We start from the raw sequence: 12,054 nt of genomic DNA on the forward strand, positions 1-12,054 counted from the left end.
AATTAAAGCTGAAGTTGTTAAAAAAAATGTATAGTACGCACTTTATATTTAGTATTGTGTTATTACAGTGTAGTAGCATTGAAATGAATAGTCTACTATAGCCTATAATTAGTGTACATACTTGTTATTATATTATAATTACACTTCAGAATTCTTGTACGCAATTATACGTCATCAAATTCCATTTAAAATGCAACTGATCTGTAAATTTGTGTGAATTATTTAATAGCAATAATTTGACACAATAATCTTATCATGTATATTTAAATATGCATATATTTAAGAAAATGTTTGTTCATATTCAGATATAAAATATATATGTACATGATACAAATTATATATAACTTTAAATATGTAAAAAAGTTGTTTTGTGTAGTTTTGTTTCTGTGTACATGTGTGTATCACATATACCTAATAAATATATACAATACACATACATATATTAAGCCGAAACAAACTTTTATTTTGAATTAGATAAATCGATGACCAGCACTATTACATTTACAATGTGGCCACACCACACTGCTAATGTAGGAAACGTTTCATTGATTAAGCTTAAAGTTCACATAAACTGGAGGATGCTGAGACTTTCATTTCACTGTGATGATGTAACTTCTATTGAAACGGAATATTGATTAGGGGGTGGAGCTTTCTTTTACACATCTTTCCCTCATTGCAAGCTAATGGTAAGAGAGGCGTGGCTAAAGACACTGTGGCTGAAGCTGTCACAGCTGAAGAAAATGCTCAGGCTTCGATTGAAGATTACCAAAACTATTTTTTAGTGGATTAATAGTTCACCTAAATTATAAAAATGAGACAAAATAATAATTATAACAACAACAAAATTAAATAATAATAACAAAATAAAGATTGTAAATATTGATTTCACACAGAATTTAATTTCGCAATCTTCTCCTCACTCACTGAAGGTTATGTAACACTGCAAATGTCACGTTTACGCTGCAGTTGCTCCTTAACATATAGATTTCTGGTTGGATGAACATTTGGATCAGTGGAGCAGTTTACTGTAGCAACTCATTATAGGAGAATAGGAGATGTGACTTTCTCTTTCTGTCTTGCACGCACTCACGCACACACAGACACACACCTGTTCCCGCAGCCGTGTCCTTCTTCTCCACACTCATGGGCTTCACCTCGAACATTCTGATTGGTCAGCCGGGCGAATGAGGGTGGGGCTCCTCATTCATGCCCAAACCGCTCGAGCAGAAGTCGCGAAGGCTGCTGATGTCACATCCTGTTTTGCATCAAAACCCCACAGAGATGTCGCCTTTACCTGAAACATAAAATCACAGTGTGACTTGTGCAATGTGCTTGTGTGTGTGTTTGTGTGTGTGTGTGTGTGTGTGTGTGTGTGCCATGAAAATCTCTCATTCTCTCTCTGCTGACATTTCAGCTCCGGCTCAGTGTTTGTCCTCCAGCTGTTGTGCAGATTAACTCTCTGCTTCAGCAAGCCTGTGTGTTCATCACTGTGAGTCTGAATAATCCAACATTTTAACCATTATGTAAGAAGGACAGTTATGTCAAAGGCTTAGCTGAGTTATTTTCCTGCACACACACACGCACACGCACACGCACACGCACACGCACACGCACACACACACTCACACACTCACACACTCACACACAAATCACCCCAAAAAACAAAGCAAACTGACCAGGATTTATTGACTTATACCCTTTATTCTTGATTATACGATGATTATAATGACCACAAATGATTATAAGACTAGTAGACGACAATAAAAATGTATAAAGCAAGGTACATTATAAATACATTATGTTATATTCATATTATTACAGTGCTCAGCATAATTGAGTACAGCCTATTTTGAAAATTAATATTATTATTCATTTCTCAATGTATTTTGGTGCATTTAAACAAAACAGATTTATTAATCAGATATATTTATTAAAATAATATTTTAGTCACCAAATATATTTAGAAATCGAAAGATGAAACAATTAAATTTAAGCAAAATACTGCAAAAAAAATCACAAACTACAAAGTTTCACCTAAGTTTTTCCTTTTTTTGTTGCTTTTTTTGATTTTTCCTCTTTTTTTTTAATTATAATTGTCTAAAACATGAATTTTTGGGTGTACTAGTTTTTTGACCGTTATCGTAAATTATTTTGTTAGATTAGCTCCAGATTTGGCTTCAGTACTGACTAATCTAATGTATATGCACAAATATAATATTGTAAAGCTTCCTATTAAACATTTATAAGAGAGATTTGTGGGGGGTGTACTCATTTATGCTGAGCACTATGTATCACTAAAGTGTATTTTAAAATGTGTATTATTGAATATAATAATAGTATTGCCGTTACATTCGAAATGAAATTATAATATTCAAAGTGCATTTAATAATGTAAAATAAATCATAATTAAACAGGCAGTCTTTAGTAGACTGTATTAAAAAGAAATTAACGCAATGTACATCATAACCAGATTCTAAAGTATATTAAAGTCTATTGTAAATGTATATTATAATGTGTATAATAATAGTATTGCTGTTACATTCAAAATGCACTTTTTAATGAAATTATAATATTTAAAGTGCATTTAATTATGTATAATGTAATAAATAATTAAAAATGCAGTTTTCTGAAATGTAATAATAATAATAACGCACCGCTTTAATTGAGATAACTTTTATTTATGTGTATTTATTGAGATAATAGGTTCCTAAATGCACTTATATATTTATTTATTTATTTATTTATTCATTTATTGGAGTCTTATGATTCAAATAATAATAATAACAACAACAATATAATGTATAATAATAACAACATTGAGCATAATAATGTGATGAAACTAATACTACTACTACTAATAATAAAATATATAACAATATAATGTATAATAACAACAACATGGACCATAATAACGTGATGATACTACTATTACTAATAAAATATATAACAATATAATGTATAATAACAACAACATTGATCATAATAATGTGATGATCCTACTAATATTACTACTACTAATAATAAAATATATAACAATATTATGTACAATAATAACAACATTGATCATAATAATGTGATGATACTACTAATATTACTACTACTAATAATAAAATATATAACAATATAATGTATAATAATAACAACATTGATCATAATAATGTGATGATACTACTAATATTACTACTACTAATAATAAAATATAACAATATTATGTATAATAATAACAACATTGATCATAATAATGTGATGATCCTACTAATATTACTACTACTAATAATAAAATATATAACAATATAATGTACAATAATAACAACATTGATCATAATAATGTGATGATACTACTAATATTACTACTACTAATAATAAAATATATAACAATATTATGTATAATAATAACAACATTGATCATAATAATGTGATGATACTACTACTATTACTACTACTACTACTAATAATAATAATATATAACAATATAATGTATAATAACAACAACAACAATAAAAATAAAATATTTAACAATATAATGTATAATAATAATAATTAAAATATATAAGAAGAATAATAATCATGTTTTTACAAATGTATTTTCATATGCAAAATGCACAGTTTTATTAATGCAGTAAAATTAGTAACTTTTTTTCTTGTTCTTTTTCCGTTTTTGAAGCATTTGAGCATGAATTGCACTTGATTTTCTAAAGTTCATGCAGTGACATTTACTGGAATGTGAACAGTGTTCAAATGTTTTTCAGGCCAGCGTCTCTAAAGTGTGTGCGTTTTCTTCTGGACAGGCCACGTCACAGCTGTCAGAGGGGGAGTGAGGGCCACTTCCTGTTGTTCACAAACTCAAAGGCTCCAGCAAGATTTAAAGGAGCATGAACTTCCTGTCTTGAAGTCTGATGGGAAGAAAATCCCCCAACACTGTACACGATGAGGTTCATTTGGAAAACAGGGTTTGACTCGATGGGGATGAAAGCTGAGAGCTAAACTAAAATGTACCATAATAATCTACAAACAAACAAAAATAAATAGCCAGATAACAAAGACAGAATATCCGAAAACTGCCAGGAGTTCATGTTTGAGACAAGTTACACTACTGTTCAAAAGCTTGGGGTTGTTTTGTCTTACCAAGGCTGGATAATTATAGATCATAAAATAAAATAAACCTGAAATAAATAAATAAATCTGAAATAAATAATCTAAAATAAATAAATACATAATCTGAGAAAAATAAAATTACCTCAAATAAATAAACCTGACATAAATAAAATCTGAAATAAATAAATCAATCAATCAATAAATCTGAAATGAAGAAAAAACTTAGATAAATAATCTGAGATAAATAAATACATTTGAAATAAATAAATCTGAAATAAATAAATAATCTGAAATAAGTAATCTGAAATAAATAAACAATCTGAGATAAATAAATAAATAATCTTAAATAAATAAATAATCTGAGATAAATAAATAATCTGAAATAAATAAATAAATCAATAAAGCTGAAATAAATAAAAAACTGAAATAAATAATCTAAAGAAAAATGAATAAATCTGAAATAAATAAATAATCTGAAATAAATAAATAATCTGAAATAAATAAATAATCTGAAATAAATAAATCATCTGAAATAAATAAATCATCTGAAATAAATAAATAATCTGAAATAAATAAATCATCTGAAATAAATAAATCATCTGAAATAAATAAATCATCTGAAATAAATAATCTAAGAAAAACAAATAAACCTGAAATAAGTAAATAAACTGAAATAAATAAATAAACTGAAATAAATAAATAAACTGAAATAAATAAATAAATAAATAATCTGAAATAAATAAATTATCTGAAATAAATAAATCAATAAATCTGAAATTAATAAATAAATCTGAAATAAATAAATAAATAAATAAATCTGAAATAAATAATCTAAGAAAAACAAATAAACCTGAAATAAATAAATTTGAACTAAGTAAATAAACTGAAATAAATAAATAATCTGAAATAAATAAATAAATAATCTAAGAAAAATAAATAAAGCTGAAATAAATAAATAATCTGAAATAAATAAATCTGAAATCAACCAATAAAAAAAACTTTGCTGACTAATATATATATATATATATATATATATATATATATATATATATATATATATATCTTATTGAAACAGAGTAAAATAATTTAGTCTAATATGAAAATGAATAATATTGGTATAATATAATATAACTCATATTAATGTGGCTAATGATGTGGTTAAACCAGTTTACCACTTTTACCTGTAGTAATAATTATAACAGCAATAACAATGGCCTACATAACACATAAGAATCCACAGAAAAACTATTTGGCACAGTGCAGATACTTCTCGTTTCCTGCACATGTTTGTAAAACCTCAGTGTGTGTGTGTGTGTGTGTGTGTGTGTGTGTGCGTGTGTGTGTTTTGTGCACTAAGATCAAAACAGACCTCCTTTGCCGGAAACAAAAGTGAAAGTGCAGCTAGAAACCGCATTGTTTTAGCATCGGGGACAATGTCTGTTGACTTTATTTATTAGCAAAGTTAAATTATCATAAGTCCACTCCAACTTCTGAAAGACAAATAACATTAAGATCTCCAGAATGATCCAGCAGTTCTGATCTGCTTTCATTTACAACTAATCCCCAGAACAATCTCCTAGAAGCATTTAATCCTCTATTGTTCCTCTATTAGTGGTTTCAGTGATCCCTGAGCCTGAAAAACTTGATTTATTCTGCTGATACTGGCAGTAGATAAGCAGCAAAGCAGGACCTCTCTGTTAAATAATTCACAACAGAAAAGTCAATGCTGGGATATTCATGGTCTTCCTCTTTTTGTCTTTCTTCAGGAAGTTGTTACAGTTTTTTGGGGGGGAAGTGATGATGGCAGCCTCGGTTTCTTTTAATATCCAGCCTCATGCACATGTAAATTAAACTTGGATTCAAAGGCCTCTTTATCAATCAGACGGTCACACATTTAGGACAACTTCATGACTCTGCAGACGAAAAAATTGCTTCACTAGATTAGAAAGATAAGGACACTAAAACACTGGATACTTTTACACTATTCTACACAATGTTGTAGTGTAAATAGTGGAAGTAAAGTAGTGCAATCACATTGAAAATTCCAAAGAATAAGCGCACTTTAAATATTATAATTTCACTATGATGTGCAGACATTGATCCAAAACACAGCACTTTCAAATGCTTTCAGAGAAAGAAAATCAAGCTGCAGAATGGCCCAGCCAATCACCTGACCTGAATCCAATAGAAAATACAAAATAAAGCTCAGAATTGATAGACGAGACCCACGAACCATCAAGAATTTTACACTCTGTTGAAGTCTGTAAAAAAACTCACACCAGAGCAATGCACGAGACTTTATTCTCCATATGAGAGACGTCTTTAAGCTGCCATCACCAAAAAAGCCTTTTATATACAGTATTAAATACATTTCAGTAGTTCTTCTTACACAGAACTCATTTGTCTGATTTTTTTTTTTGTTTTGTTTTATTTTTATGTTTGTATTGTTTGGCTTTTTACCAAAATCTGGTTTAATTTCATGTCAGCAGCTCCTTTAGAAATATTATTTACTGGAAATATTATATTATAACCGTTCAATACTTATTTTCCCTGCTGTAGATTTAATAGATGATTTACAATCATAACAGTTTCATTACAAGCACTATACAAAAAGCAAACAAATAAACACTGATAAAAGCTCAAATAAGAAGATCTTTCAACTGAGTCAGTGATATTCTTCAATAATAATATTCAAGGAGACACCTTTTTAAATATTCCCCTCAAATAAATTTCTGAATAAAAACGTTTTCTAAAATTGTTTAAAAATATACACAATTTTAATATTAGCAGGGCTTTACATTAACACCTGCCAACGGGTAGATGTCGGCGGTAAGATAGACACTCCCACTAGCCATTTTGACTGGTTGAAAATAATTTTCCCAGATAATAATTCTTAAAAGCAGGGTTCAAAAATAAGGATGGTCCAATACGCATGCAAAGGCGATTTTAGAATTGAGTAGCAACACGACTGACAAAAATAATTACGTTCGCAACTTTGCGCGAGCAAAGCAGGTGAATACCGAATGAGGATAATCACTCGCACTAACAGCTGAGGTGATGCGCGTGACTGTTTATAACGCGTGCGCACCCCCGTTTCCTTTCGTGAAGCAACTGTGTCTAGAAACACAACTGATGCGATCGGTTCTCTTTCAAATAGACTAGACAAATGAACATGCACCCACAGTCTTGCTGCTTTCAAGACTTCCAGAGTTGACTTATTGTCAGCAGCACCAGTTGCTTTCCTTTTACCATTCTTTGAACAGATTATTTATGGATCTAGCTTTACCCGTGTGTGTGATCATCCTTTCATTATCACACCGTATATTTTTTACCTGCTTTCTTTTGCGTTAATATTAGATTAGATTACATTCAACTTTATTGTCATTACACATGTACAAGTACAAGGCAACGAAATGCAGTTTCGGTCTAACCAGCAGTGCAATAGCAGCAAGTGCAGGATACAGGTATAAGTTATAAAGTGCAGTTATAGAAAAACTATGGTGATATTTACAAACCAATATCCAAGATGTCCTGTCGGGTGTACGATGTAAAGGCACTGCTTTCCAACAATTTCCCTCTAAATAACACCTGAACTAAATGACAACACTCGTCCTATATACTCAAGCCTCAGTTGGTTTGTTTAAAGACAAGCAGGATCGTCAATACGTCTCCATTAGCAGCTCATAAAGTCTTGTGTTCATCAATCTTCCCTCTATAATCTACAGTTGTCTGAGAATACTGAAACGGTTTCAAACTAAACCAGAAAAGAGTGAAATAGGTGTAAAAAATGACTGTGAACAAAAAAACAGGCTATTTAAAGGGATAGTGAACACAAAGGAAGATATACTGTAGAATGCTGGAAAAAAACAGCCATTCACTTCCACAGTATTTGTTTTCCGATCATGGATGTCAATTGCTGCTTTTTTCCCAACATTCTTCAGAATATCTTCCTTTGTGTTCGACAGGAGAAAGCAATTGATAAAAGCTTAAAACCACTTGAGTGGAATGATCGATCTATCTATCTGTCTATCTATCTTTATTTCCATCTGTCTGTTTATCTATCTATCCATCCATCCATCCATCCATCCATCCATCCATCCATCTATCTATCTATCTATCTATCTATCTATCTATCTATCTATCTATCTATCTATCTATCTATCTATCTATCTATCTATCTATCTATCTATCTATCTATCCGTCTGTCCATCCATCTGTCTATCTATCTCTATTTCCAACTGTCTGTTTATCTATCTGTCTATCTATCTATCCATCCATCCATCCATCCATCCATCCATCCATCTATCTATCTCTATTTCCATCTGTCTGTTTATCCATCCATCCGTCTGTTTATCTATCTATCTATCTATCTATCTATCTATCTATCTATCTATCTATCTATCTATCTATCTATCTATCTATCTATCTATCTATCTATCTATCTATCTATCTATCTATCTATCTATCTATCTATCTATCTCTATTTCCATCTGTCTGTTTATCCATCCATCCATCCATCCATCCATCCGTCTGTTTATCTATCTATCTATCTATCTATCTATCTATCTATCTATCTATCTATCTATCTATCTATCTATCTATCTATCTATCTATCTATCTATCTATCTATCTATCTATCTATATTTCCATCTGTCTGTTTATCCATCCATCCATCCGTCTGTCTATTTATCTATCTATCTATCTATCTATCTATCTATCTATCTATCTATCTATCTATCTATCTATCTATCTATCTATCTATCTATCTATCTATCTATCTATCTATCTATCTATTTCCATCTGTCTGTTTATCCATCCATCCATCCATCCATCCATCCATCTGTTTATCTATCTACCTATCTATCTATCTATCTATCTATCTATCTATCTATCTATCTATCTATCTATCTATCTATCTATCTATCTATCTATCTATCCATCTATCCATCTATAAAATGAAAAGCATTATGATATGCTTTTGTTGGGGAGAGCATCTGTATAAAATATACCAAACGATACAAAGATACACACAATAATCTCATTTAAATCTCAGATAAAAAACAATAGAACAAAGATCAAATTAAAATAAACAACACTACGGCTTTTCTAGTGTTAGAGTCGAACACTACTGAGATACAGAAATTCAATAATAAAATGTAAAATAACAGTATCTTTATCATGTTAATATATAAACCCAATTAATCAAATCTAATCTAATTGTTAAAGCAGAAAACTTTATAATGTCTTGTGTCCAAATGAACTTGAAATCTCTTGAGATCCTGCGATATGACCATTGCAGATTCGCACATTGCGATATCGATGCTGAAACGATATATTGTGCAACCTAACAACAAGTCTAACACAGCCTAAATTTGTGTTTGTGTACATTAGAATGTGTCCTGAGTAATTCAATTCTTCGTCTTTACTAAAAATGCCATTCAGTCTAATAATATTACCATTAGCATATTTACAACACGTGTTAGTGATGTACAGAAAGACTATTTGGGAATTAAAGTGCAGCCCCGAAAATCTTTGCCACTATACTTTAAACCAGTGGTTCTCAAACTGTGCTACATGTACCACAAGTGGTACGTAGGCTTCTTTCTAGTGGTACGTGGAGAAATCGCTGAATAATTCAAGTTAAAAAATGAACACATTTTTAACCCTTTGACGCGGACAATAACAACGATGTGATCAGGAAATTGATTTTAATAGGATAATAAGCTTTAATAGGCTTGTTTTATTTATGTTTAAGTATTTTATCATTTAAAGTTATTTTCCTCCCGTAATTGTAACGGTTGTCGGGGGCGTATCTCGTATTTTTATATCCCAATGTTGACAGGTATAGTTTAATCACTTGCTTCTCTGACTGACACACATAGCCTACACTAACGAGCAGTAAGCAGATCTAATTTTTAATTTAAATATGTAAATCCAATTCAAATATTTAAAATACAAGTTAACGTTTAGATTTCAAAGATATACAGATAAGGCTACATGCAACATATATATCAATTTATCAGAGTTATATATAAATATTATAGCATACGGTACAACCTATTTATGAAGTCCAAAAAACATTTGCAGGTTTTGATGAATAGGCTACTTTAAGATAATACTTACAATTTAATTTAAACGTTGACGTTTTATCTTTTTTTTTTTTACCTGTAAGTGTGTTATTGTTCAAACTATTTATCATATTTAAAGTGGCTGACAATAATAATTATTCATAATAAAAAGAATTTATCTGCCACGTTTGTGAACTGTGCAGAGCTATAGTTGCTTAATTAGGCCTACTATGTATTTCAATACCAGTCATTATGGTGGTACTTGGAGGGACTGCTTTAAACCAATAGGATTTACCCATTTGTTACCAAACCAATTCATTGTTAGCCTAATAATTTTAAACATGATAATATTTATTTAAAGCATGTACACATGTACATTAATATATTTTGAAGGACAATGAAATATTACTTCACTCATATCTTCACATAATTGTTATATTATTTCTATGCATATAAAACTACTTCTGTACACTTAAATTTGATGTGGACGTCTCTTTGACCAAGTCGTTACATTTTATTTATAGATATTATTTTCAAGAGATGGTATTTAATAATAATATGTCAAATAAAATCGTATAAACACTCTGTATGAGGTTTTCGTGTTATTAAAACTAAACAAATTCATAGCGTTGATGACGAGCAAATCAATAATGTTTGGATGTAAATCACACCATATCCGTGGATATTTATAACTATAATAGTCTGATTATGATGAATATATCTTAGATTTGATAATATTTAAACTAACAAATGAGCAAAATCAGCACAAATATGGTCTAATGTACAGTAATGATGCAGCGATCGGGAAAAAACCCAACATATTTGATCTGATGCAACAGATTTCATAATCCCTGCAGATGTCACATCAGATTATACAGATATCTAAAACAGGCAGAAATCTAACTAACGTTCCCAAACATACACGTACAATAAACGCGTATTGTGAAAAAGAAAATACATATACAGCGAACACATAACGTTGTAGGCGGTAAACTAACGTTAGATCTGCATCCCGATCATCCTCATCCTCCCTCAGTCAGAAAAACATCCGGCAAACACACACACATGGATGTAAATGAGTTTCTGTAGGACATAAAATCTCTTTCTTACCGTCAGCTCATCTAAAATCAGCTTTTCTCCGCGTTATTGGCGCATGTGGTTCCTGTCAGTTCCAGCGATTCAGACAAAAGCGAGCAGAGAGAAGAGGGAGGGGAGCTGAGGGAAGAGTTTGGGGCAGATCTGGCTTCAGTCAGCCGCCTTTGCGTCATATGTCCCGCGACTCTTATTTTGAGATAAAAGTCCTTGATAAATGTTTTTATTTGTTTATTTGTATACAAAATAATGCTGGGTAAAGATTAATCGTGAGTAATCGCATTAAAAAAGTTTGTTTGATATAAAATTTGTGTGTATTATTTATATTTACTTTGTATATGTGATACACACGCACATACATAAAAAACAAAATTACTCAAAACTATTTTGTTACAAAGATATTTAAATGTATGTATAAGTTGTACCATATATATATATATATATATATATATATATATATATATATATATATATATATATATATATATATATATATATATATATATATTTTTTTTTTTTTTTTTTTTTTTAAATATGAAATAAACAAATATTTTCTCAAAATTATTACACGTTATTTTTGTGATAAATGACAGATTGATTTGTTTGTTTTTGAATTATTTGTGCGTTTGTAATTGGTAAAAAATTTATGTTTTTTTTTAAATGACATTTTTCAGAATTAGCTAATTTTAAAAATACACAAAGAAGGAAAACGCACACATTTGTGTGATAAAAGTCCCTTAAATTTGTTTGATTTGTTTGTTCAGTTATTATTCTTTACTTATTTATCTTAGAAGAAGCA

The 12,054-nt window shown here is 30.0% G+C and overlaps 1 protein-coding gene and 1 long non-coding RNA gene across 2 annotated transcripts in view; one reads left to right on the top strand and one right to left on the bottom strand.

Annotated features, from left to right (window-relative positions):
• LOC130230406 (uncharacterized) overlaps positions 1-4,160 on the top strand; it is a 33,069-nt gene extending 28,909 nt beyond the window's left edge. Inside the window, exon 3 of the long non-coding RNA XR_008837954.1 lies at positions 3,789-4,160. This is a non-coding gene — a long non-coding RNA (uncharacterized LOC130230406). The remainder of the gene's footprint in view (positions 1-3,788) is intronic.
• trak2 (trafficking protein, kinesin binding 2) overlaps positions 1-11,368 on the bottom strand; it is a 48,123-nt gene extending 36,755 nt beyond the window's left edge. Inside the window, 2 exon segments of the mRNA XM_056459396.1 lie at positions 1,109-1,294; positions 11,274-11,368. Coding sequence (XP_056315371.1) covers positions 1,109-1,163 — 55 coding nt within the window. The 5' untranslated portion in view covers positions 1,164-1,294; positions 11,274-11,368.
• Positions 11,369-12,054: the final 686 nt, after the last annotated feature.

The sequence above is a fragment of the Danio aesculapii genome, chromosome 6, assembly GCF_903798145.1.
Source record: "Danio aesculapii chromosome 6, fDanAes4.1, whole genome shotgun sequence".
NCBI classification, from domain to species: domain Eukaryota; kingdom Metazoa; phylum Chordata; class Actinopteri; order Cypriniformes; family Danionidae; genus Danio; species Danio aesculapii.